The sequence below is a fragment of the Lipophrys pholis genome (genome assembly GCF_963383615.2).
Source record: "Lipophrys pholis genome assembly, chromosome: 3".
In the NCBI taxonomy this organism is placed as follows: Eukaryota; Metazoa; Chordata; class Actinopteri; order Blenniiformes; family Blenniidae; genus Lipophrys; species Lipophrys pholis.
This window is the reverse complement of record NC_137627.1, coordinates 3,577,665-3,605,528: the sequence shown is the minus strand read 5'-3', so window position 1 is coordinate 3,605,528 and position 27,864 is coordinate 3,577,665. Positions and strand designations below refer to the sequence as shown.

The 27,864-nt window shown below is 44.2% G+C and overlaps 1 protein-coding gene across 1 annotated transcript; it reads right to left on the bottom strand.

Annotated features, from left to right (window-relative positions):
• Positions 1 to 998: 998 nt before the first annotated feature.
• On the bottom strand, positions 999 to 26,223 carry LOC308107346 (large neutral amino acids transporter small subunit 4-like). Its single transcript, XM_080459667.1, has 14 exons — positions 26,055 to 26,223; positions 23,084 to 23,300; positions 17,960 to 18,179; positions 17,812 to 17,867; positions 17,591 to 17,667; positions 9,372 to 9,464; positions 9,098 to 9,231; positions 8,032 to 8,258; positions 4,797 to 4,940; positions 4,413 to 4,539; positions 4,187 to 4,319; positions 3,683 to 3,756; positions 3,139 to 3,262; positions 999 to 3,058 (listed from the first exon to the last, which is right to left on the bottom strand). The coding sequence occupies exons 2-14, from the start codon at positions 23,241 to 23,243 to the stop codon at positions 2,897 to 2,899; spliced, it is 1,731 nt and encodes a 576-aa protein (XP_080315793.1). The 5' UTR covers positions 23,244 to 23,300; positions 26,055 to 26,223; the 3' UTR covers positions 999 to 2,896.
• Between the last annotated feature and the right edge of the window lie 1,641 nt (positions 26,224 to 27,864).

Here is a 27,864-nt window from a genome sequence, read left to right as displayed (position 1 = left end):
AAATTCATGTTTCCAAGCAAATTAAGCAAAGCCACAGAAGAAAATTTTGTAATTTGCAACTACTTTTGCATTAAATCAGAAACTATTTGAAATTGCGACTCGTTTTCGAAAAATAAAATATTAAAAAAAAAGATGCAAATATTATGTATTTTCACAAAAAAAAAAAAAAAAAAACATTTTGAAAACGGTCCCACATTTGTTTAAGAATTTTTAGTAGAAATCATGTTTTTAAATCACTGATTGCATAAATATTAGTGAGTTTGTCTAATTCTGATTCAGATCTGCTTCCTAGGCTGAACGTGGTTTGAGCTTCTTTCAATAAATGTCTACAACACAAACTTTGGACAATAAATAAATGTTTTGTTGTCTATACGGACAGAAATTGATAGTGCATTTTTTTTGGGGGGGGGGGGGGGGCTATAATTTTTGTCTCCAGCGCTCGATTTTGGCACCAACGTGACTCCGTACACCTTCCTCTGTACAAACTCCTGCGTGAGCACGATCCTGAGCCCCGAGACGAGACGCCGCCGCCGCTCTCCACACACTCCAAGGCCATTTAGTTTGTGAGTAAAAAAATAAGGGCGACTTTCTATTCCCAGGTCCTGAAGATACAAATCTACACCTGAAGCTCTGAGTCAACATTCTTTGAATCAGGTGGCGGGGTGGGGGGGGGGGGGGGGGGGGGGGGCTATTATCAAGTACATGATTAAGGTCCATTCTTCTAAAAGTCTAAAGTGCATCATGTGCCATTCATTTAAATCTCTCTGGGTGCGTGTGGGGGCGGCGGAGGCTCATCTCTCCGCTCTGGATACGCGTCACATGACCTGCTCCTGGATGAAAGGATGGATGGATGGATGGATGGATGGACGGACTTGTTGGACCATTCCCTGCCTGGCTCTGTCCTCCCACTACACTGTCTTTGGAAGTGTGTCTCAGCTCCATTATTATCTCCCAGCATCATCAACCACACACACTTCTCTTCCAACTTCTCCAAGGTCTTTAATCTTCTGCATTTACTTCTAAATTTCGGCCCGCTGCCTCCCATCGAATCTCCCTTTTTTTTTTTGGTGTAGTGGTGGTTAGTTAATTTAAGCTTCCCAGAGCTGTTGCTGTAGTTGAAATCACCACAAAACCTGAAGACGGAGCATTTAAAAAAACCAAAAAAAAACAACCAAACTTCTCGAGCAGTAATCTGATTCTTTGGAGGCCGCTTTGTAGAGAAAAATAAACTGTTAATAATCTGATAGGAGTTATCCTTAAAGGTACAGCCGGTCGGAGGAATACAAGGTGATGGAGAGCCGCTGAAGCAGCCTCCAATGGCTCTCTGAGATTAGACACTTTAGTGACTCACTGCACCACCTAGTGGCGCAGAGTGGCATCACCAGGTCGAGCTTGTATCTTTAGCCGCCTCTGCAGCACAAAGCAAACAAGAGAAATTAAGAAAAGATATGACGTATTGTACCTTTAAAGCAGCTAGCACCTTTAGATATTTCAAAATTCAGCTGTGTGTGTGTGTGTTGAAATATTGCAGAGCCGCTCGCGCTTATTGCTACTAGGAATCCAAACCCCGTTAAACTAGACGTGTGGAGCGTCACTCCAGCCTCTGAAAACACACAATGTGATGTCTCTCTGGACACATTAACTCCCTCTCATGGTCACATCATGCGTCAGGAATAAAGATTTAACAATGCACATCATATTGCAAGTAAATACAAAAAAAAAAAGGGTTACATATTTCATAACATACAGATTAAAAACAACAAATAAAAACCTGCAAGGTGTGTGTGCGCGTGTGTGTGTGTGTGTCTCCCTGCACCAGTGACTGAGTAAAACAGTAATGATAATAAAAAGAGCCAGATTCATCTCTGGCATCATGCAGTGTTTACAGGAGTCCTCACACTGCGTTATGCAACACACACACACACACACACACACACACACACTCACTAACTCGAGAACGCTGCTGCAGCGTTTCAGTGACTAACTCATCTGTGTGGAGGCTGGGGCAGCACAGGGCCGATTTCATGCAGCAACGTTAATGCCATATATTTATATAAATGTCCTATATATGCACACGCGAAAGTGAAGCTTGACGAACAAAATCAAAAGTTCTTCTTGTTCTTTAAAGGATGAAATTTAAGCTCAATGTAGCCACACATTTGTAACATTCAACATTCACCCTGATAATCGTGCTGCATCAAGTGCACCTGGCTCTTAAAGGGGAAAGCCACGCGCACTACGATTGGTTCAGCTTTTCCCAAAAGCCTTGGGTAAAGAGATTGCTGTACTTTGTTGTCGGACTGTTTTAAAATAGCAAAACTGGACACTTAATGTCGTGTATTGAAATGAGGGCCCCGTGAGCTGCAGCCTGACCTGCTACGAATACTGCTGTCTGTGGATTCTTCTTCATGAGAGAGAAAGTCAAGATCTGTGCGGATTGAGAGCCGCCGTGCACGCCGACAAACCCGGACCAGTTCCCCCCCCTCCCCCAAAAAAAAATAAAATGAAGGTCAGCATGGTTACTGGAGTCGGACAAGTTGGCAGCACCAGAAATCAGTTTCTATGGCTGCATCTTCTTCTTCTGTGGTTTTTAGGTAGAACCATGTACGAGAGTCAAACCAGAAAGACGGTGAAAAGGAGGAGACGTGAAGAGTCTGTTCTCTCTTTTGAGTCAGTTTTCTCCTCGGAGGTGCAGTCGGTCGGGGCTGTGAGACGCCCCCTTGTGGCTCGAGTGCATGCGAGCGTGCATTTCACAGCATTTGGTGTCTGAGAGGGTGAGGCCGGGTGTGTGTTTGTGTGTGTGTGTGTGGATCAATAAAGTGAGTGAATCGATCCCACGTGTCAGAAAGGTAGGTGACCTCCTCTTTTCAGAGCAGCTCCTGAACGCTCCTCGGCTCTACACGGAGGCCTTGGCCACGCCGTCCTCGCCCATCTTGACGTAGATCTTCGGGTCGTCGTCGCGCTCGTCCCGGAGGCGCTGCAGGTAGCGGCTGTGGCACAGCAGGTAGAGCGGCAGGCAGAATCCCAGCATGCTCAGCACCAACAGACCCACGTTCACCTGCAGGAGGAACCCAGAAGGTCTCAGGGGGGAAACGTCTCCACAGGCTCTCCTTCACGCAGCGGTGGGTGAAAGCTTACCCAGAGAGGGTCTCCCTCCAGGGGTCCCACCATGGCCATGAAGAGAGGCTGCTGCAGCAGGGCGAACAGTGCGCTGATCAAGGACTGCATGCCCGTCAGGCTGCCGAACTGAGAGGACGGGTACCTGCAGGGGACAAATATACTTTAATCACTGCCTTACTAAATGTGGATGACGACAGAATTATAGTGAAAACTAATTTAGCATTTTTAGCATCATGCTAAGATCATTTAACAATTTTTTCCCCATCTTGTTACTTCTTGCTGGAATTGACCTGCATAGCTGTCATAGCCATAATTTTTTAGAGGAATTATTAAATGTAGAAAATCCATTTAAAAAAAGTCAGAAAGTGGAGAAATAAAGCTTTGCACCCATGTAATAGGTTGTCTGACCATCCAATCAAACAGGATTTATGAACGTCATCGTACAAGACACAGGAATTTTAAATAACTGCTAGAAGTTAAGTTCAATACACATTCTTAAAACTTTAGCAGATTAGTTATATTTTCCAGCTTTTAAAAGGCATGAAAAATGTTTCACACTTACACGGCAGCATAAAGGCCTCCAACCGCAGAGTGGATGAATCCTCTGACGATCGTGTGCAGGACGAAGGACAGAATCTGAGGACAGAAAAGAAAGGAGTTTTATTTTTATTTTTTTCAATTTAGTATCAGGTCAGGCAGCGCAATACGTCACAAATTTATCAATATCGTGACATCGACATCTGCTGAAAGTGACAGCAAGAAAACGTGATTCGTTGGAATTCAATGTGCGTTCATCTTTGGTAAAGAAAGCATCAGTGACACTTTTATCCAGCAGGTGGCAGCACAACACAGCGAGACTGGAGGAGCTGCATTGCTGCCCTGCTAGAACATCTTGTCCATCTCTGCAGTGTTAACCCTCAATTCAAGGCTGCAGCAGCACATGTTGAGGAGTGTGAGCCCCCCCCCCACACACACACACCCGCCTCCTTCCCTGCACGTTAACATCCCCCTCCAGCATGCCATGCACGTTGAGAACCCTCTCCACTGTGTCCTGCATGTTTCATACCTGGACTGGCAGGTTGGGGACGATGCATGTGGCCCCGAAGCCCACCAGGAGCAGGTTGGTGAAGATGAAGGCTCTGGTGGCGTTGACGATCTTCTGTATCTGTTTGGTCTGGCGACGAGGCTGACCGGGCTCACTGAGAAAGTAGGAGAATTTAACCAAATTAAAGCCTTTTCTGTGTGTTATTGTTTTTATTAAGCTTTTTTTTTTCTCCTCATGAACTCCTTACAGCTTGGTGCTCTTGTCATTCTCGTCCTCGCAGTCTTTGAGCTTCCAGTCCATGACGTAGCCGATCACAGGAGAGGTGACCAGGCACAGCAGCTGCAGCACGCCAAAGATGGAGGTGTACACGCTCACTGAGGGGCAGAAAGCAGAGGGGGGGGGGGGGGGGGGGGGGCAACTCTCATCATCGTGCACAAACACATGGAGGATTTTGACGGGAATGTTCATGCTCTCACAACACAGACAGTTTGAGGTGGAGGGGACAGTGGTCTCTTACCAACATGCATCCTCTCCACTGCATCAGCAGCATGGCAGGGAGGTCAGAACCAGGTTACAAATCTTTCAAAGCAAAACTGGAGGGTTGACGGGACAGAAGCAGAGCGGTGTCTACCTGTGCTGAGGTCTCCTCCGGTCAGAGACTCCAGGATGGTGTTCATGGCTCCCATGTAGAAGATGAGGCGCAGCTGAGTCACGCACATGGTGATGAGGCTCAGCAGGAAGATGGGGCTTAAGATGCTCTTCATGAAAGACTGAGCTGCAGGGGAAATGACAGAGGAGAGCTCATTAAAGTCGGCCCGCCACTGGAAAAACATCAAATATCACAGAGATGGGCTGCAGAGATGCTTTCATTATGTTTTTCATTACATCGCCGCCGTTTTCATAAAATAAACCTGCTTTAATATAAAAATGGTGAAAGATCCTTGAGTTTCAAAGTAATAAAAATGAGTTTTGCAAGTCGACATTCAATAAAGAAACCGGCCACATTAAGCATGGACAAGGACGTTATGTTAAAAGTCGGGCTGCACTTATTAGGTACAAAATGATATTTTCATTAAAACAGTAAAAAAAAATGCATACAATTATTTAAAAACAAAGACCAGTATATACTACATACAGCTGCACAGCAATTTTAAAACAAGCAATGCAATCTAGTTCCAAACAATCCCGCCTTCTATTTCTATTGTCTACTACCAGATGGTGTAGTGAGCAACTCAATGACAACAGAATTGGAGAATTAGAGTTTATTATTTCATCTGACATGTGACTTGATGACAAAAAGAGAATTTTATTTATTTCGCAATTAAATTAAGCAATATTCTATTGTTAAAAAGAAAAGCTGGTCACGTGTGCGCAAATAAAAGTTTGCTGTAGTAGAGGAATAAGCAGAAGACGTTTCCATGATTTATTTACCTCAATCCAAGTTATTCAATTTTCACCAAGACCTAGATTATATTCTGGAGCCAGAAAGAAAATTAGTGGATTTTAATGAAATGTGTTAGCTGACATAATAAAAGAGCCAAAGAGGAAATGACTACGTTTTGAGAGCGATCCTGAGAACATTCTTATTTAACTTTTTTTTATTTGTTTTGATATTAACAAAAATTTGAGTAAAAATAGAAACTACCAGGAAAAACGAAAAAGATCTGCACCAACCGCTTGCATTCTTTTAATTTCTACAGAATGTTTACATTAAAAGAATGTATTTTTTTGTAAAAACAACCTGCAGGATGAAACTCCTCTGCGGATAATTATTTGTTGTAACAGACACAATGATTTCTAAGGCTTTAAACTGTCAAATACTGCACAAACAAGCCCTGACTCATCCCTGCTCTATTTTCCCCTCCCGTGTGTGTGGGTGTGTGTGTGTTGGGGGGGGGGGGGGTTGTTACATGTCACCTGAATATCCCCGGAGGCTGCCGGCTGCCCCGGCAACGAGCCTCAACCTGCTCAAGGAGCGCAAGAGGCAGGAGGACGCCAAGACGAAGGGAGTTGATGATTAATCAAAGTTGTGTATCTGAATGGAAAAAGGCAGTGAGCCGTCCATATGGTGGGACCAATTAATGGAGGGGGCACACACGGAGCAGATGGCTCCATCGCCTCAGACAACAGGTACCTCAATTGTTTGATCACGCTCATCCGGCCTCGGAATGTTTGAGGAGCACTTTGAGGGACGTGCATTAACCGAATTTGTGTTTTATTGCAACAAATAAAGTGATCCATTAGAGGCGTGCGCCCCTTCGGTCTTCAGTTCAAGCTGGGCAGTGAATTTGAATCTGGGGTGTGTCAAACACATTTTAGTCTGGGGGGGGGGGGGGGGGTCACACAGCCCAGTTTCCCCTCGAGTGGGCCGGACTCATGAAACATAAATAACCTTTGAGTTAAGTTTTCCTTATTGTGGCGCAGAGCACATGTGATGACACTCTCTATGATGCGTGTGTTTACGAAGTCACCCTGACAGCGACGAGGAAGATACTTTTAATGGTTTTAATGAATCTCTAATATCTCAGCTCCGTCTCAGTGTTGTGGCCACTACTCTTAAATAATTTGTTAAAAAAAATAAAATAAACAAATCTATATTTTTCTTGAAATGTTCACAATTTCCTTTGTGGTTTGGTCCAGATTGGAGTCACTTCTGGGTGGATTTGGGCTCACGGGTCTCGTGTTTGACTCCTCTGGTTTAGATACTCAGAAAACTTCACCGCTGCAAATGAGTGGGGCAAAGACCAGTACGCAACAAGTCTGACTCTTTCTAATCCGTCCACACACACACACACACACACACACTTCTGTCAAAAGCAATGCTCCTCTCCAGCAGCATTTCAAGAACAGGGTCCAAACAGATTCCACGGTCCGTTTGGTACCAAAGAGCCCCCCCTGCTGGGGGTCCCTGACCCCGCCACGGTGAGCTGGGAGGGCCAGACGAGGCCTGGGGGGGGTGTCGGGGTAGGAGAGGTCAGCTTATCGTGGATGTGGGGTAATGTAAGGCGGTGCAAACGAGACGTAAAGGGCAGCCGAGTCTCATTGTTGTGTCGAGATGTAGGTCAGGCTTTACTCTCCAAATCACAGGGAAACTACAAGCTGCCATTTAAATGCACATAAATAAACCGTGGCGACACATTTTGAAGTATTCTGCACATATATAATGGCATCAATTTAGACACTTATGGTTCCTTGTATTTACAAAAAGGAATATCCACTTAGAAAAGTTGAATGCAATAATGGAAATGTTTAAATTCCACATAATTCGTTTAATGAACAAAAGGAAACCTTTGAAATATTTCAGGTTTTGTATAAAAATAAAAAATACAAACCTATTTTGTTTGGTTCTGTTCAGTTTTCTTTTTAATACTTGATTTTTTGTAGTTTCTTCACCAATTAAAATTAAAAAACTGCAATAAAGACTTTGTTTATATGTTAAGAGTATAGAAATTAATGACAAAATTATTCATTTTCAAATCATTTTCAGGGTTGTTTTTTGTTCATTCAAATCTGACATTATTATAGAAAAATCTGTTAAAGCTTCGTTTTTAAACTCAATTACTTTAACTCGTTTAATCATGATCAGCTTTAAAACTAATTTTGATTCTGGAAGGGAACCTTTAACGGAAACGTTTTGTATCTGGACACTATTCAGATGATGTCATTCACACACCTTTAACAGCAGCAAGTGTCTGTAATTTCACATCAGCCTCGTGACCAGCAACAAAACCAAGCTGTCGAGTGTAAACGGAAACCCAAAACGCAACTAAAGTTTTGCGTTTCCACTTGAAAACGTTGTGACGGCTTTCGCCAGGTGACGCCCACAGATTCCCGACGTGACCCCTGAAGCTCCTCGGCTCACTTACTCTCCTCCTGGGACTTGCACTTGACCTCCAGGTCGACGGTGGACAGACACAACTTGTTGGCCTCCTGCGTGGTCAGATCCGCGGAGGGCTGCTGCTGCTGCTGCTGCTGCTGCAGTTTCATGGCGTGTCCCACGCTGAGCCTGCGGCCCACCGTGGTCACCTGATGGTAGAACTGCTTCCCGGTGATCTTGTGGTCGAAGCCCAGCCAGCTGAACTTGATCTTCACCCTGAGAGAACGGGGGAAAGAGAGGCGGCGGGTCAGAACTGGAAGAAGCTCAGGAAATCCAGTTGATCGTCCGGTTTTACGGTGATTCACTTCTAGAGCTCGACGGCTTTGCTGGGATTTACTGTGCGACCATGCACGTCTGTGCAGTCCTGCAGGTTTGGAGGAGAATGCAGGCTCAGCCGGAAACAAATTACCGCAAAAGCATAACCTGAGGATAAATAATAAAACTGCAGCGGCTGCTTAGCGCCGATGGCTGGAGGCTACCCATATGCACATTGTGTGCCAGAGTGAGCTTTTACACACATTTTGCTACATCGCCGAAAGTTAGAGCTTTAATTTTATTTCAAAAAAAGCTTGTAAAAGCAGCTTAATATGAGCTTTAGTAAAAGGTACGTGTATCTGCCTGTGAGCCAATTTAAACATACTACAATGAGTCTTATAACCTGAAATTATACTAATACCGTTGCAGCCTCGCTTCGTGTGTTCATGGATTTAAAAAAAATATCCGCACAAGTTGTCAACATTTGAAGGCTCAATAAGACATTTGAGGTTCTCGCCACAAAAATACAAAGATGAGCTGGTCCAATTCGAAGGTAAAGTTTGCTTAATATTTTCTGATATTCTACCTTCAAACATTTTTCAAGTCACACAAAAAAAAAGAAATAAAAAGAAAAGACTTATCCAAAAAAAGATGAGTGCACAAGCAGGAGCTTTGCATTTGTGTTGCAAACACGAGCTTCTGAGGAGGAATTCATGCTTTTCGGCTTCAAAAGTCATGAAAAATGACATTTTTAAAATCGCCACTTAAAACAAGCTAAAAGTTAAAAGTGCTCATCTTACGTGAAGTCCATGTCCTCCGGGCCGGGGAAAGGCTCCAGGGGCCAGTTGATGTAGCAGTTGAGGAAGACGAGGCAGGCACAGCCAGCCCAAACCAGCAGGATGGAGATGAAGGTGGCGCCCAGATCGTAGATCACCTGCAGACGGGGGAGGAGAAAACAGATCCATCGTGATGGGGAAATCGAAGTCTCCGTTATCAGCGTCACTGTTGCTGAAGGTAATTCTCCACGTCTGAGGACAGATGAGTGATCATCTCAGGGTCAGTCGTGAATTTTACCTTGATGGCGGGGAAGGTGACGGCGGAAGAGGCGTAGGATCCGATCATCAGGGCGATGAACGTGGACCTCAGGTCTCCAAACATGTTGGGAAGCTGCAGAGAGAACAGAAGAAGAAGATCAGCTCTCAGCCTGGGATGAAAACACACAGATAGACTAAAAGCAAATCTTAGCCTCTCTGGAAACGGAGTCACATTTCCACAAAGAGCCTTATTGTTATCCCGGAGCTCAAAGTGGTTAAAATAATCCAGTATCTACTCGTTGACGCCTCAGGACAAAGTTCCAAGTAGATCGGATTTTCTACGCCGTCACCGGAGAAACAGAGAAAACTTTTTCCCCACTGCAGAGCACCAATGAAAACCCATCAAACAGGCTCTGGACGAAACAAAGCAGAACGCTCGAGCTGGACGACACATCGGTCCTTCAAATAAATAAAACTAATTTAAAAAGATACGGTTGATCTGACGTAAATATGATCATCGGGGGCAGAGTGGTGCCGTGAGCCGCGGTGAGATCTATAAATAGATTGAGCAACAGCAGATTATCAACATGTTGGGCCTCTAATCTTTGTCGTCATATAGAGCCTACGGACCTCCCCGATGCAGGACTGCGTTCATTGGCGCTCCAGCACTCGACCTTATTGACGGCTGATACGGCGAGTACACCCAGTGGCGTTGTTTTTGTTCTTGGAGGAGAAAAGCCAGTTGCTCAACCCTCCACTCCAGAGAGCAGCACATGCCGTTCTCCGGCGAGCCACTCCAGAATGTAAACAGGATTCATCGGGGAGCGGACGACAAAGAGCAGAAGAAGCAGAGAGCGAGGGAATCGAACCCTCGCTGGCTGAAGTCCGGAGGGGTTCGCTGTGGTCAAGAGAGTTAAAAATACACCAGCAGCTCCTTGTAAGAAAGGAGAATTGCCCCCCCCCCCCAATCTCCTCTCATTGACCTCCTGAGTCCGGACGCTGGGCTCGCCGCGGGAGCGCAGCTTGTTAACCAGAAGCTTGAACTCGCTCAACCCTCACACACACACACACACACACACGTCACTGTCTGGATTAATTGGAACAAAAAGCGAGAGGCAAATATTGCTGATGACATCCAAAATAACAGACTTCCCCCTGAACCGCGGGAGTCCTGATCTTTCTTCATTTTCTTTTTTCCCCTTCCACAGATTTGGAGATGATGAGTCAGTAAAGTCAACAGGTTCACTTCCCGTCAACGTATGAAATCTGTTGTTCGGAACAGATATCTTAAAATAATAGAATTGTAGAACGTGTCATTACCCAAAAAGGCTGTGAGAAGACTTTAGAGCTACTGTGATATAAACGAAATCTTTAGCTTGAGCCGTTTCACAACAAGGTGTCACTTTATTATGAATTTGTGCCGAGTGTACAAATGTTCTGTCATGACTTAAAACCAATGAAACCAAATATAATTAGCTTGGAGCTAATTGAGCACAGCCAATAATCTAGTCAAACATTTGTCTTACCTGTGAATCATCACATTTTATGGCCATATTTCAGTTTTAGCTTCAATTGTTTGAGTCGTTTTAGACTTTTTAGCATTTTCCACAGCTGGAATAGTGATTTAGCTGGATGAGCAGAATTATTTTACATGTTGGCTTGTCGTAATAACAAGTTCAGCTCTTTTAGTCACTTTGAAATAACTAACTTTTAGCAGGTTTCTTTCTAACTATCATTTATATTTTGGCATTAACTCGTATAGCTACGATAGCCGTTAGGGCTATTCATTGGCTATAGCCGTTTGCTTGTTTTTTTGGTTTATTTATCTTTCATGACTGTTTTTATTCCTTAAAGCGACTCAGACGTTAGAGCAATTTTAGACTCAACAGCTATTTTAAGCGGAACCTCTTTATGTTAGCCACTGTAGCTGCATTAGCGGTTACCGCTAGTTTAGCCAGTAGTTAATGTTTTAGTCGAGGCCACATAACCCGAGACCAAGACCTTGAAAATGTCTCAAGACCAGTCTCAACACTAATGGTATCTATTCTAGCTGTATTCTATACTGTAGTCATGAGTTATTTTAGTCATGTCAGCTCTTTTAGACGTTGAAACTCTTGCAGTCAGTTTTGCCTGAGGACTCTCACTCCACACACAAAGAACCAAGGCCACTGCTGTTCAGATAAGTCCGTCCCCGACCTTTCTGTCATTCACCTCACCGGCTCTCACACGGATGTAGGAAGCGGTTTTTGTGTGAACCGCTTTGTCGCTACAGGCAAGCGTTTATCTGACACGGTGGAGAACGAAGCAAAAATTACGTGCGACAAGCAAAACAACATCGTCTGCAACAGCATGCCTGAACCAGACTCCCAAACCACATGTTGGTCCAATAACAAGATTGCGTCACACTGGAGTTTTAAAAGGGTTCCAGCAAATGTGAGTCAGTCGCTTTCCAAAAAAAAACAAAAAAAAAACACAACCAGGTGAAGAACCGGTTTGGAATAAAAAAACCGAATAATAATAAAGAAAGGAGAAGCTGGATTTAAGGGCTTGGATAAACTGTCTCTGGAGGCTGAGTCAATAACAAATCAGTCAGACATGTCAGGTGAGTTCTGTGACTGTTAAACCCCGAAGGGCAAAGAGACCGTTGATGCGTCAGGTGCACATCCAACCGACGGTGTAGGTATAAACATTCACCCCACATGAGGCGGGGGCCAATCACATGAAGCCTATGTGAACAGACATAAACACACATTTGACCCAATTCTTGATGTTTTCACTGGATGTTGTGCTCATGAACATCAATTAAAAAGTGTCTAGCATATTAAATGAATGTGTCTTCTCTTGTGCAGAAGACCGAGTGATAAATATTGATAAATTTGCACTTTGTTGGCGTCATACCGCACTAATTTACCCGTCTGTCACTTTAGGTGATTAATGTTGACTTTCAAAATGCACCTCCTGGTAATTTAAGTCCAAAAAAAGAAAAGTTTACAATGAAAATGGATTTTAATTCAACATGGCTAAAACTAAAGTGGCTAAAATGTAATAAAACTTATATTGAAAATACAAAATTTCATAAAATCTAAGAGTTTTTGTATTTAAAGCAAATCTGTATATAAAAAGGTTCTGAGCTGAGTTCTCTTTATTTCAAAGATTAAACATGTTTTTTAGATCTAGAAGCAGCAGAAATGAGGTGAACGACAACGTTTTGTCTTTGTTACGTCAAGAAAAGATTTGGTTAAAATGGGCAGTGAGGTCTTGGTATCAACTCTGAGCGGTGAGCCAAAAAGAAACTTGTTTTTCTGTGAACCAATTCTTTTTAAGATATGACTTCAGAGAACTTTGTTTTGCCGATTTTCTAATCTTGGTAGGAATGTAATCAATGTTTCTGAGCCATCGACGTACACAACCAGATTACCTCCATCACCTGCTGTACTTCGTGTTTGTCCTGGAGGCTTCACCGGTTTTCCTCAACCTCCCCTTTCTGCCTCATTAATCACAGACTCGACTAATCCTCAACTAGTACTTCTAGTCCCCTGATCCCCATTACATCACTAACATCACAACAACTACAGTGAGGGAAAAGACCGAGAGTGCAATTGTCCGAGAGATGCCTCTCCAGCGTATCACCACCCACTTTGTTGTTGCTTCTTATGTGAATCGCTTTTTTGTTTTCTCGCGCCCATGCAGAGCGTGCACACACACACACACACACACTCAGTGTTTGAAAAGGTACATTTTAGCTCCTGTGACCTGCAGATACGCACAGCGACGGCTGGATTCGGTCCTCGAGGTGTAAATGTCAGTTGCAGATAATCAGCAAAGGAGGTGAATTGGAGGAGTTTGATATTAATATTTATGAAGATTGTGGAATAATCCTTCTTGTAGCAAATTAAACACAACCAATGATTACTATATGCATGAATGCACTCATTCACTTAAAAAAAAACAAACAAACATGCACTTATGGGCTCTAGCCAAAATATCCTGGGGCAAATGAAGTACTTTTAAATATCAAGGCAGCTTTTAAAAAAAGGGATTTAATGAAGGCAAACGGGCAGAAAAACAAAAAGGTTAAACCCACCTGAACTTATTTAATCCAACTGGAAAATATCACATTTACAACACTTTAAAAGGGAATCTACAATGCCATTCTCGTTTGTGTGCCACATACAGCCAAGTCGCGTAATAAACTAGAAATACAGTCAAATTGTTTTTTTTTCCCGTGTTTCAACACATAAAGAGAGTACATCGAGAAAATGCTCACGTTTAGGAAAACGTATCGTAAAACGACCTTAAAAAGTACGTATGAGATCAATCTGAGAACGCGTCCAACCACAGTCTATTCAACCTAATGCTGTTATTGTATAAACAGAGCCAGGTGTCAAATTACAAAGACTGGCCTCCCGAAAAAAAGTGAATCCTGGAGAGTTTGGTCGAAAAGACAAAGATGGTAAAATGAATATAATATAGTAGAAATCATACGTCATGAATGTGTCTGCAGCTGCCGTTTTCACTGCATAATCTCGGACAGCTGCTCGCACATCTTCAGGCTCTTTGTTCGCGTAGTAAAACTTGTTTTTAACGTAAACCGTCTGTTTGTGGTATTGGTAGTACACGTGTGATGAAATCTCCTGAGCGTCATTTCTTTGTGTGAGGATGAACGTATTAGTACGCAGTGTTCACAGTTTGACCCACTTCCAGTTTGTGTTTGTTCATGTTTTGTAGAAACCCCGACCTGTTGTCATCCCCCCTTATCTCGCCAACTTTTCAGCCCATTCTGCACTTTTTTTTTTTTTTTTTGGTGTGAAGCCTGGGCCGAGTGTTGAGAGTGGAAATGGAAAAGGCAGAATGCGAGGTGACAAAGCGAGCGAGGGAGTGTGAGAGAGGGGGGGGGGGGGGGGGTGGGGGGGGGGGGAGATAAAAACCTTTCATGGCGGCTGAAAAGAGGAAGCTGTGTGTGTCTGAGAGGAAAGAAGAGAGAAATGAAAGGAGGAAGAGGGCATTTGTGCTGCAGCCAGTGGAAACTGAGAACCAGCTGCGACCGGTCCGGCCCTGACGCACGAGACCGGGACTGCGTCTTATCCTGAAGATCAGCAAACACCAGCTGACCAGCGCCATACCTCTATCGTCCTGATGTCATTTCACCCCCCCCCCCCCCCCCCCTTTTTTTTTTTTTTTTTTTTAATGCGTCAGACTGATCCAGTCTGAACTGCAACAGTTGGCAAAAAATAAAGTGAAACACGGGATTAAAAGTGAACGTTTGAGTTCTTTGTGACCATTACACTCCAGATCAGATCTGCTCTGGCCTCCCTGAGCCGTAAACCAGCATAAACATTGCACTTCCTTCCATCTTTTAGCCTTTTCTTGTGTATTTTCCCCACCACCCGAAAGCCACATTAGTGACCAAGAGCTGCACGCTCATACAATATGATGCAAACATACATGTGGAGCTTCAGAGTGGTCTCCCACACGTGCCACGAACGGGACAAAGAACAAGAGGAGGGGCTTTCAGCGAGGGCGTGGGCGCTGCACATGCACGTATGCGTCTATACGTCGTCTGTGCATCGAGAAAGACTCTGTAACATGAAGCCGTTTACCCCCACCCCACCCCTCTCTCCGCTTTGCTCGCTATTTTCTGAGGGGGATCCACAGGGAGGGAATGAGGAAGTAAAACAAAGAACGATAAGGAAAAGAAAGAGCAGCAGCGTCAAAAAGGAAAAAAAGAAAAATCTGGTCCGAGTCAAAAAATAACTGAGACTACCGCAGGTTTCCTAGAAAGGAGTCTCTATGCACTACCATAATAAACTCACAGAATGAATAGCAGGAGCACCACATGCAAAGTTCTTTGCTTTTATAATCGTGAGAAATAACTTTTTATTCCAGTTTCTCAAAAAGCAACCGAAAATTCTTGAAAATGAAAATACCCTTTTTGATAACTGCAAAAAAAAGTCACAATAGCGGCAAACAAAACCATATTCAACTACATTTTAAATAAACTATATTTGAGGTTAAATATTTATTGAGGATAATTTCATCCCCTTGGGCGAGTCGTTTCTGTGTATTGAAGCAATAGTTGTTTAACTTAACTACACACTGATTTAATCATCAATGGGTAAAAACCCACCGCTCCCAGAGTGTCAGTAGTGGGATTCAAACCAGTCACACACTCTTTAACGTGTAAGCCCATCATTTGTAAGCAGTCTGTTAAATTCAGTTTCAATGGGAGAACAACAGCGGAGATTACAGCTTTGTGCTTTCAGCTAAATAATTTAGTGTGATTAAGGATTGCCTGGCATGTTGTGGGGGGGGGTTGTTGTGTTTGTGGCTTTCTGCTGAAGTTGGCAACAACTTCCCACAGCGAGGAGTTCCACAGGGTTCGGAGCGAGGCTCCTTTCGGAGTTTTTACGTCAACTATTAATTTGGAATGCAGACCGATTTTCTTTTGCACAGAAAGTAAATCCTACATAGTCGGGTCTTTTAGTAAACCCACCGCACGCAGCGAGGCAGCGCAGGAACCAAAACACTTGCGGAGCGCCGCAGGGAGCCGAGACTGCTGCTTACCGGAGGTCAGAGGCCCGCTGCAGCTAAAATAACTAAAATACTGACGTACAGTGGGGCACGATACTCGTGCACGTGACAGGTCTGGCCTTGTTGAGGAAGGCTGAGTGTGGGTGTGTGTGTGTGGGGGGGGGGAGCTGAAACTAGAGAAGAAAAAAACAAGCTGGGATTGAAGGCAGGATGAAACCAGCTCGATTTGAATGTGTTTGTGTCAGTTAGAGTCCCAGTTGGCAGCCTAGTTAGGAAACAGAGGCATGGGTGGGGACACACACACACACACACACACACACACACTTCCTGTGTTTGTGCTTCCTGTTTGCGTCCTCTCTCTCACTACATGACAGTAGCAGCAGCAATTTTATTCCCAAGACCAAGATGGAGTGAAATCCTTCCCATCACACACACTGTACCGTCGATGCTCCGTGTGTTCTGCTGTGGATAAAATAGTAATGAGGAGAGGTCTTTTTTTGGCTCCCAGCCAAGGCGGCAGAGCCGGAGTGAATAATAGATCACTAATGTGCACTGGATCTCTCTGGATGTCTCGCCCACATGTCCTCCCCTGTGATGCGGCACTTTCTCTGGCCACCGCTGCCTCCATCCCTCGCTTTCTGCAGTCCCCCCCCCACGCTTTCTTATCTAACCTCTCTTATCAGAGGTACACATCAACCTGGTATTCCCTTTTTTATTAAAATCTCTCTCACCTCACTAGAAAAAAAAACCCTTCACCTCAGGATTTTTCCTTCAGTGTGTGAATCAGTTTTTATTATTAACCACCCAGACTGAATTACTGTTTGTTTTCAAGGTTGATAATATACAGAATAAAATAGAATAATTAATCCCACAGGGGAACCCTAGTAACTTCGCGCCACACAGAAGACAGAAGAGAACAAAACTGCATAGAAGTTAAACAATACGAAACTTAATTTTACTTTATTACTCTATGATTTACCAAGCTTCGTAAACAGAAGTCTGCAATAATTTAAAAAGAGTTCTTGTGAAGTGAATATGTAAACGGACTCTTGTACGCGATTGTCTTTATGCCATTTATTAGAGTGAACAAATAAAATTAATTTTCTTTTAACTCGTCCAATGAATGAAACCAATGTTTATTTACCAATCTTATCATTTCTGATGTTTTTGCAGTTTTGTGTAAAACCTTTAAAGATAATTGATGCTCATGTACTTTGCACTTATACATCTTGTTACTAAGCTGCATTTTTCTGCACAAAAACTGTTTGTTTTATGGAGTTATTAATTTTCCACATTTCATCCAACAAGCAAAAAAGTTAAAAGATAATCAAACTCTCCAAAACATTCAACCAACATACTGTAGATTCACTTCTGAAATGAGGAGCTCTTTCAGATCAAATGGCGGCAAATCCTTAGAAGTAAATGAGGTTTCCGTTATCTTGGATAGTTTACAGTCAGAACCATCAGTACAATTATTCAAGAGAAGAACCTTGAAGTTTTAAAAATCACAACCAGCAACAGTAAACAGCAGCAATCTCCTTGTAATATATTTTTGTTGATGTTTTCTTGTTGTTTTGACTCCTTTACAAATCTCTTACTCTACTTGGGTCACTATATATATATATATATATATATATTATCAGAAACAGCCTTGTTGAGCGACAAGAAGCATGATTTCACCTTCAAACCAGATCTAAGAGTTAAAAAGTCCCTGAAAAGCTTCCTTACCGTCAGAGAAGTGAAGGTCATGCACATGCCTCCAAACCCATTCATCGCCAAAGCAAAGAAGATCAGGATGGACAGTTCTGCAGAGAGAGAGAGCGCAAATCAGATGCAACAGACCGTGGAGTGTCTGACTGATCAGAGCGTCACTGCCGCGTCAGCATTCAGCGCTGCGTTGATGACGCCTTCAGAAGAAATGTGTTGGACGTGCGCTCAAAGACACTCACGGTTGGGATCGCTGGCTCCATACGCAATAAGGAGGCAGGAGAAGGCGAAGCAGCCGCTGTAAGCACAGAACAAAAAGGTTAAGCAAAGAAGAGGCCAGCAGGTGAGAGACGTCCACGCGCTGAGCTTTTTTTCCTAATCCAGCCTCACCTCCCGAGCAGACGCAGCTTCCTGGGTCCGTATTTGTCCATGACGATGCCCAGCGGGAGAGTGATGGCCGACAGCAGGAAGGAGCCCACGGTGAAGGCCAGGTTCAGCATCTCGTCCTGGTCCTTGCAGATGGGCCAGTTGTTCATCATCAGGTACTCCTCGTGCTCGTCGGCCAACTCCGACGTGGACAGGTTGGAGAGGTTGAGGCTGGAGCTGTTACCTGGACGCAGAGAGAGAGAGAGAAGTCATGAAACCCCCCCCATCAATCTGCTCCCGGGGGGTTCTTGCCTTCCAAACCAAACACTTGTTCAATGAATCTATAAAGCTAAAGTGTCTGCAGATTGCTGATGGAACCAAAGATTACCAATCCTTGAGTGTACATATTGTATTTGGAAATAAAAAACTGAATAATAAAAAAATAAAAGGCCATAATAATCTATAATATAGTTATCTAAAAAAAGTATAATTATTAGTATTGGAATTGTTAGAACTACAGCTGTACTGTATGAGATATATGATAATATCACATAGCTTTGTACAAATATACAGATATGTAGATGTGAACAGTAAAAACATTTATATAATTTGACTTCTTATGAAACTATAAAATAGCAGAAATTTCACAATCAGGCCCTTGAACCTTTTATTTATTTTAGTTCTACTACATTTTCTTCAGCTCCACATTTGTTATATCAGCTTTTTCCCCAAATTAATCCAAACGGATGAACCGCTTCAATCTGTTTATTTTCCCGTCACACAGCAGACGTTCATTTCTTTTGCAGAGATGAGCTGGTACATGTCACTAGTAATATTCCTCTTCAAGGCTTCGACGTTTACATCTCTCACTCCAAAGAGCCCAGAGTGTCTTTTCAAAAAGGTCACGTAAACAGTCTGGCGGAAAAACAAACAACACAATATAGCACAAACAGGAGATAAAAATAACCCCGACCGGACTCCTGATGGGGTTTGATGAGGTTGGAGGGAGGGTGGGGTGGAGGTGGATGAGGGGGGGGGGGGGCTCTTTTGCAACGGTTTGGCTCGGTATTCCTCCGAACCCGTCATCAACACAGTGCGCAGGTTTCATGTGGCGTCTATTTTTATCGTGCCGCTTCTGGTTATCGGGAGACGGACGGAGAGACGGGACAAAAGGAGAAGGACGACTCGGCAAAACAACCCGTCTCCCACATCGACTTGTTTATGGTGAAAATCATGAAGGCATCAAAGAGGAGAACCGGCCGTCAGGACGGAGGAGGGGAAGAAACCCCCCCCCCCCCCCCCCCCCCATTTCATGTCCAAGGATAAAGTTTCTGCACCGCGTCATAAACGACTGCAGATCAAATCTGCCTCCACCTCTGATGTCGGTGTTGATCACGCACTCGACTCATGTGGAAAAAAAAAAAGGAGGTCAAACCGAGAGGACATGTGGAGGGACAACACGTGGAGCGAACGCGTCGTATCAAAACAGGTCTCGGAGGATGTTGAAAGGCGAGAAGGCTTCAATGAGAATCTGATGACAGCGGCGTTCTAACTCCAGGACACCGGCTGAGTTTTCATGAAGCTTCACAACCGTCACGGAGGTCTTCTCCCTCCGACACGACGCATTTCATTCCAGTTTGTCCTAAATGTGGACTGAATCGATCACGATTCTCAACATAATCATTGCACGTTAAACCGAGTTTGTGCACCGTGAAGGTCGAGTTCCTCACAAAAAGGATTGTTGGGAGATCATTGAGGGAAATTCCATGATTTACATCGCAGGCACTCAAAGAAAAGGGTCAACAAAGTCCTGAAGACTGGGCCTCTGGGGAGCGTAAATACGTCCAAACGGAATCACAACAATCCACTCAATGACTGTTAAAAGGTCTAAACTGAGGAGTTGTGTGTCGACGCGTTGGGTCGATGTGGAGATTTGGTGCCCTGTCTTCAGGCTGCTGTTGGAGGAGTGTCACAGTATTAAGTGCTGACTGTTGGACTAACAGGAGGCAGCAGCATGTGTCCCCCAGCGCCCCCCCGACTGCTGACTAATCAAACGTCCACAACAAACTCCAGTCAATAAAGGAAGAGGTCCCTTCACACACGCGGTGATAGAACAGACTGACTTGATCTTTTCTGAAAGCGTCTTTCCATTGACCCGCACTGCGTTCAGAGTACACTTTGAACAAACAGTTAAATCTGGTCGCGCTATCTTGACATGTCCTTCCTTTTCTCCGCCCGTCGGTACAGACGAGTCACTTCAGACCCAGCTGATTGAATCATTGCTCAACTGTGCAAACGGCGCTCTCTGGTTGTCAGTCACACGCATCCGGACGGACGCAGCTGATAATCAGCATATTGGAACATACTGTGACGCAAAGGTAGAGCCAACAAAACAAAACGTGACATCAGACACATCGAACGCTGCACGGTGTATATATATATATATATATATCTCAAATTTATTGTCGGAGTTAGAGGAACATTGGGAGAGACGGACTGAACTATGGTGAATTATGTTTAGATGCACTCTGCGTTCAGGCTCTGCAAATTCTAAAGAGATTTTAAATATGAAGAGAAATGGCAATTAATCGTGATTCACTCAAATATTATGCGATTTATTTGTTAATGAAAATGTCAATCATCCGACTGTCATTTGGAGGCTGCAAAGACACCAACATCGTAACTGTTTGTATTCAACGCAAATCAAATCTCTATTTTCCGTCCGTCTCCTGGAAGCTTACAGATCTGAGCCACACATGGCAGTACCACCAGTAACCACAGGGGGCAGTGTTGAGATTAGAGGCGAGTAATACATGGAAATGTTTGAAGATCGGCTGTGAAACATCTCGAGGTGTTCCTCAAAGATCACCTCTGCCTTCAATTCTTCCTATCGCTCAACAACAACATTCAAACGTTCCTCTGTTTTCCTACAGGATCCGAACCAACTTCAGCTCGAGCTTCACTAGTAACCGAGCAACTCCAGCGCAAAATAAAACAAGAGAGACTCTGTGAAAGAACCCCCGCCGGCAGAGAAACAAAAAAGGAAGAGGAGAGCTGTTGACGAGTATTTAAACACACTTTCACACCACAAGTAGCGAGTCGGGGGGCTGAACTGAAGCGACGAGTTTCAAACCAGAGCAAGACGAGCTAAAAATACACCGACCTTTTGAGACGGGTTTGATCGAGCAAACAGCACCTCAGGTGACACGCAGGGCTAAACATCCGTATTGTCTTTGTTTACGCTTTCCTTTCCATGGGAAGTTATCGCTTTGAGTTACAGGAAAAATATCGGTTTATGCGACGTAACGACCGCTTCGACCAGGCAAAAAAATAAATAAATAAATCAAATCCACTCATTAAAGCTCCTCTAACAGAAGTGATGACAGCCGGGTCAGGACGTCAGCATCATTTTACACAAACAATTTCATCTAATTACAAAGCTCCTTCGCACAACGCCACGAAAGCATTTCTACAAATCTGCATATTTCTGTCCTAAACACACACAAACAGGCTGATGTACCTTTGAGAAATTTGCAGTGAGGTTCGGAAACGACTCAAAAAACGTAAAGTTTATAGTAGATTTAGTCTAAGTAGGACAAGACAGCTGCTAAAGCAAACACCTCAGCTGACAATAGGGACTCAAACTGTCCTCAAATTCACATTTTGGATGGAAAGCGTTGAAAAAGTTAGATTCCTGTAACTGTTTATACCTTCAAGATCAATTTGTATGAATCTCACAACTGATAAGAGTCATACTATTTGCTGATGATACAACTTTTTTCACTTTAGCAATAACGTCGGGAAATCATAGGCGGAGCTTAAAACAAATTTAAAAAAAAAAAATACAAATTTTGGTTTGACAGCAACAATAAAAATGATTCTATTCATAAAAACCTAAAAATAAGCGACTTTGAAAAAGAAAGAATTCATTTATGTAATTAAATTTCTACGGAGAACAAGAGATGGAAGTCTGTCTTTTTAAATTTTTTTTAAAATTTTCATTAGTTTGAATATTCGAAACAAAGACTGCAAAGATAATTATCCCACAGTTATGTCACGTCTTAGCTGCTTATTAATGTGACGTCATAAGACGACACCGAGAGCAGCCTCCGAGGAGACGCTCGGTCACGGCGTGTGGATTTAACAGAGTCCGATCGAATTAAATGCCGCATATGATAAATCACGGCAGCAGATGATCGCGGCAGGCTTTCATCAGTGCTTCTTTGTTGGACACAAAGAGGGAAATTCACAGATGGAGACACAATCGGAGCATCAAAGAGACAGAAAACAGCCTGTGTGGAGACTGAAGGGATGAATGGTGCCATTCACAGACAAGTCTGCTGCCCCGAGGACGGAAACGAGCCCTTCTGACGACAGTGACGGACACGGCGTCTATTCCCGTATGTTTACATCTTTCACTGAGACGGGCTCCGATTAGCACATCCTGGGAAGATGGACCAACAAGATGGAAGAGATCTGGACGGACGCTGCAGAATGCGACTCATCTGTTGCTCTGGTTCAGACGCGCTTTGTGAGCGTGTCCTGGCTGAGGAAACGCCGACACCAGAGCACTTCCTGTGAAAGCTTTTCGTTTGTGCCGCCGCTAAAACGTCCTTAATTCTGCCGCGCCCACGCAGCTTAAAAGCGCCCCAGAGCACCGGAGTGGATCTGCTGAAAGCTTCTGGTTCCCCTGCAGCTCGGAGGGTGTCGGGGCGTCGTCAACGTCTCACACAAACTGTAAATACATCCAAACATAAGTGTCCTCTAATGGACCGCCACTAATGTTTGTTTCCATTCTCGACATGTTGTCTGGTTTCTGAACTCTTGTGCCACACACACGGTTTTCCTGCATTTCTGACCTTTACCCGATTAGATTTTGTCTTCATTCAAGTCGAGGAGAGTCCAAACTTTGGCCTTTGGGCCAACATTGACCCATCGGCCAGTTTTAAAGGGCCGGGAGCGATTATGAAGCGTCATTCACCTGCATGTAGTCGACACTGCTACTTCTACTGAAGCCACATGCTGCACCTCTTCGGTGTCACGTCTTCAGATTTCGTCTTTATTCCCCGCAATCCGACCTCACGAATGCTGACGTTTGGTTGTGGTTTGTCGACGACGCGCCGACGTACGGTGAGGCGTGTGACTCACCTGGGCCGCTGCACAGGTACGAGTAGAAGCCCTCCGACTTGAGCATGATGAGCAGGGACGACCAGCCGAGCAGCACGGCGGAGAAGAGCAGGCTCTCGATGACCGCCGTCACCGCCATCCACCAGCGGCGGGAGAAGGCAGTGGCAAGGGTGGGGGCCATGTTGGCGGCGGTGGAGGTAGAAGGTGTGTGTGTGGACGTGGGTCAGGATGCTGGAGCCTGCAGAGGAAGAACAAAAACATGTGGCGATTTAAATAAAACTCCTTTTTAAATTCCTACTGGTATGCAATGTGTTTTCTGTTTGACTTCTCGGGGATATGTTTTGGATTAATGTATAAGCTCGGGACCTTCATCTCTTTGTTCTATCATGAGGATGATAATGATGATGATGATGATGATGGCCCAGAGAGCTCAAACAGAAAACAGCTGAGACCTTCCAGACACTAAACCCACGCCCACCGCCCCCTCGCCTGTGATTGGCCAGCGGACTTAAAGGCTCCTCTGTGATTGGCTGTCAGTGACATAGGCGCTTGCAGCAGTCGCACGTGAGGCTGATGTTGCATTCAACACGTGTGGGAGAGGAATGTGAAGAGGGTCTTTACTGGGCTTATATATTCAGCAGGGCGAGTCTTTTAATGCCATGCATGACTTAAGCACCAAATATATTATCTCAGTTTTTGCTTTGACATCAGAAGATTAAAAGCAAAATATATTCAATTACTCATTAAAGAAAAAAACACAGGACACAATTATGCGCTGGATTACCTCTTTGTTCGCGTAACAAACAAATTAAAACGAAAGGTTTGACTACTAATGCAGATGTTTGTTGATCACGAGAAGGATGTGCGAATATTAGTATAAATTGTGGTTTGAATCCCGTTAAAAACGGAAGGAAAATACGGGTTCCTGGAAGATCCTACAGTACCTGAACGCAACGCAGGATCCAGCCGGTTCGAACCAGCGCGGCGCGAGATTCTGAGATGCGTTCATGTACCCGACAGCTGCTGTGTAAATCCAGGACACTTTGTCATGTTTTTCTTCACGACGAATGTGACAAATAGAGGCAAGAATTTTCAAAACAAAACAGATGTTCAAAAAAAATTAATAACTAAATAAAACAGTTATCATTTGTAAGTATATTTAGGAATATCACAAAAACAACAGTAGTCGACGTCTCAATGCATTCCAATGAGTGTGACGTTTAAATTCACATTTTAAATTTGGGACATTGGAGCTCCGCTCTAATACAGACCTGATATTAGTACATCATTAATTTAATATTTATTTGTTTATCTGCCTTGGTAACATGCTTTCGCAAAAAAAAAACACACAAGAGTGTGAAGGTGTTTTTGTATGAGATCGTTTGTGAGCAGAAACTAGATGATCCCATTTTATTGGCGTTAATAATCAGACTGCATGAATGTTGTGGGTGTCTTTTAAAAGACAAAGTAGACTGCGGTGGATGAGGGAAAGCCTCGGAACTGGTCTGAACTGGACTGGAATCATCCTCCTCCTCCTCCTCCTCCTGTTCTACCCCGATCTGCATCCTTCCTGCCCCCCTGCCTGTCAAACTAGCCCCAAACACCACCAGCACATCCGGGAGGACTCCTTCACAATAATAGTCTGCTTTTACGCACCGCTCATTTCAAGCTGAGCAACTTTCAGGACCAACAAAACCAAATGTCAACCATTTATCACCAAATAATCAATTCAAAAGGAAGAAAACACGGATTATTTTGTTTTTAAGTATAAAGTTTAGATGGTAAAGAGGAAATTAATGAGAAACGTCGTTTTAGTCCCATAAATCCCTTTTTGTTTTCTGGCCATTTAATTTCTCTTTCAAATATTTAAAATACAATTTTTTTTTGTTTAACACTGATAAAAGTTTTGAGATTGTTTTGATTAGATTTTTTTACGAGTTACATTTTTGCCTTTAGAGGCAAAGGTTTTTAAGCTCTTCTCAGTTGTTTACTGAGAACAGTTATGCTCACAGTATTGAGCCATTTGAAGCCGTTAGTTGTTTTTTCTTTCCAGCTGTTTTGCTCTTTTACTCGGTTTTGCTCATTTCTTTCCACATAAACAGAGTTAAACCAGCATTGATTAAAGCAAATATCTGCCCATGTTGATCACAAATTACCATTTGAATTTTATTACTTTAGAGTCATACACACTCAGCTGAAAAAAACTTTAACCATTTTTGGTTATTCAAATTGCACAGTAAGAACCGTCAGATACAATTTTAAGTTCTTTCCCCTTATTTCTTTACATTTCAATGTAATTTTGTGTTATTTAAAACCTAAGCCACAACAACGGGGCTGTAAAGTTGCATGTTGAACCCCCGTTTTAATTCATCCTGTTGAATTTACTTCATTAACACGTCGTTCTTTCTACGTGGGGAGCAGTGCTGTCATTTCCCTTCAGGATCAAGGTTTTTAACCCGAACCCAAATGCTCTCGGAGCTTTTATTGCTGCCGGCTCTCCGCGGCGTTCCGGACGCATCGCTGCGTCTTTACGCACGCTCCAGCACGAGCAGCGCTCAGCTGTTCGGTATCAACAACATCATCAAGCTGCTGAAACAAAGACTGTAAAACACAGGCGTCTCTCTCTCTCTTTCTCTCTCATGCACAGCCGTTCATCTTCCATCCCCTTTAAAATAAAACAACTTTAGAATAAAACTGCGGCGTGAGGAGAAGATTGAACAGGAGATGAGGAGAAAAGAAAAGAAAAGGCAGCTGGTGATGAGATTGTGTGGATGAATGTTTGAGAGGAAATGAGGGAGAAACAGTGTTGAGCTGAAGTTGTTGCGTCCTGTGAACAAAGAGGCGCACGAAGAAGAAGAAGAAGAAGAAGAGGTGGAGGATTTGGGTTTAGATTCCTGTCTGACCCTCACACTGAGCCCGACACAGCAGCAGGAGGAAGAGGCAGGCTCCTCTTCCTCCTGACGGAGCATCCTCCAGAGCGCGGCTGCCTCACCTGAGATGCGGACTCGGTGTGGTTTTTTTTTGGGGGGGGGGGTGGTTGTTCCCGGAGCTCGCGGCCTGTCAGCTCCTCCGCAGCGGCTCCCGCACTCCTCCCGGTGTCACGCGTCAAGAAGAAGTGGCTGCGGACTCACCTGCGGGACGTACTTTGTCTCTCTCACGGTAGTTTTGTCCTCCTCGCGCTCATCACCGCGTTTTATAGCGGCGCAGCGGAGACGCACAAACAGCCGCGGCCTCTGATTGGCCGCGGCCCGTCTCTAGCTCATCCGCGGACCAATCAGAGGGCTCCGATAGGGAGCTGGAGAAAAACACATTTCTCAGATTTGTTTTTGGAAGAAACTGATGACTGCAGGCGACAAAAAGTTCACAACACTTAAAAGACCCGAGGATTTTATCCACAAGTGAGCAAGTTCAAGCGGCAGCGCACAAACATGTCAAGTTAAATATTTTGCCAGCGAGAGAGAATAAACTCAACTTTCTCTCCTCTCCATTAATGTCGCTGCACGTGACGGGACGCCTTGTTTACGTTCACCTTCACGCCAGACCTGCGATTCCTAGAAATCCCCGAGAGGAGGGGGGCCGGCTCTGGTTCGGAGGAAAGGCCAGCTGAGCTCCCAAAAGCTCATAAATCACAGGATGGGACGCCTACAGGGCGCCACCTGCCGGCTGAGAGGTGCACAGCGAGAAGTGGGAACTGGAGGATTGATTTTAATCCGTTTAATCAGTGACAATGTGCCAGAACAACTTCATCTGAATTGTCACGGCAGACGGAAATAATTCAGTACAACAGGAGTCAGATGTGAATCATCTTCTCCACCTCCTTCATATGAAGTTCAGCAGATTGCACCTTGAGGCTGGACAAACCTCCAGGACCAGTTTCCATGAATCACGAGAGGCTGAGAAATCCATTCTGACAACGACACCTGCAGCAAAACAAACTGTTTGGTTCCACTGCTGACTCGCAGTAACGGTGTTTATTCTTTAACCTTTAGTTTAAAAAAAAAAAAAAAACCCATCAGAAACATGCTGGACCTGTTGAAAACCTCATGTCAGTGGGTTGGTTCAAACAGTCCAGGGGGGAGAAGCAGGTTCACCCTGTCATGTTGAGGAACACACCACATCTTTCCAGTTCCTACCCTGCAACTGCTCCTCGGGCCCTTTAATGACGATCCTGTTGAGAAGATTAGAATAGTCCCCGTGGAATAGAAAGATATTCACAAATCTCCCACAGTATCATCTGCTTGGTGACCGTGAAGCTGTTTGGCAGGATGACGCCCGCTCTCTTAAAGGGCAACTACACCAAACACCTTTTGTCTGACAGTTGCAGAGGATTCCATGACATCGATAGAGTTGAGATCGTCTCTCAGATTGCAGTCCTGCACGAGTCTCAGCTGCAACACAGGGGCCGTGTTCACGACAACAGAAGCGAAGTCCACATCAGAACTTAACGCCACTCAAAGTACCGCTGACGACCCGTCCCGTCGCTGTTCTCGGAGCACAAGGCTCGTCTCCGCGGCTGCCGACGACTTCCCGGGGTTCTCAGCAACTTTTCCAAATCCGCGGCTGAGACAATGGAGTCAGAAATGGCTTCTGTGTGAAGAGAACAGCTGTTTGAATCCTCCACCCCAGACTAAGCTGTACCAGCCTCCCTGTCCTACTCTTTAGTTTTCTTCAGCTGCTTTTGACGTCGGGTTTCAACACCAGACGTATTCGGTGGTACGTGTGCCTCTAGTTCACCGACGGTCGCACATTACCCAGAATACGCCGTCACGTCATTGAGTTGACTGCACGTTCCCATAATGTCA

Bases quoted from the DNA above. Each gene is read 5' to 3' on its own strand.
- LOC308107346 (XM_080459667.1), bottom strand. From the start codon at position 23,243: ATGGCCCCCACCCTTGCCACTGCCTTCTCCCGCCGCTGGTGGATGGCG. The intron at 4,941-8,031 runs GTAAGTGAGCCG...TTTCCCCTGCAG, and splicing joins GTGCAAGTCCCAGGAGGAGA to CTCAGTCTTTCATGAAGAGC. The intron at 3,059-3,138 runs GTAAGCTTTCAC...TTCCTCCTGCAG, and splicing joins TGGAGGGAGACCCTCTCTGG to GTGAACGTGGGTCTGTTGGT.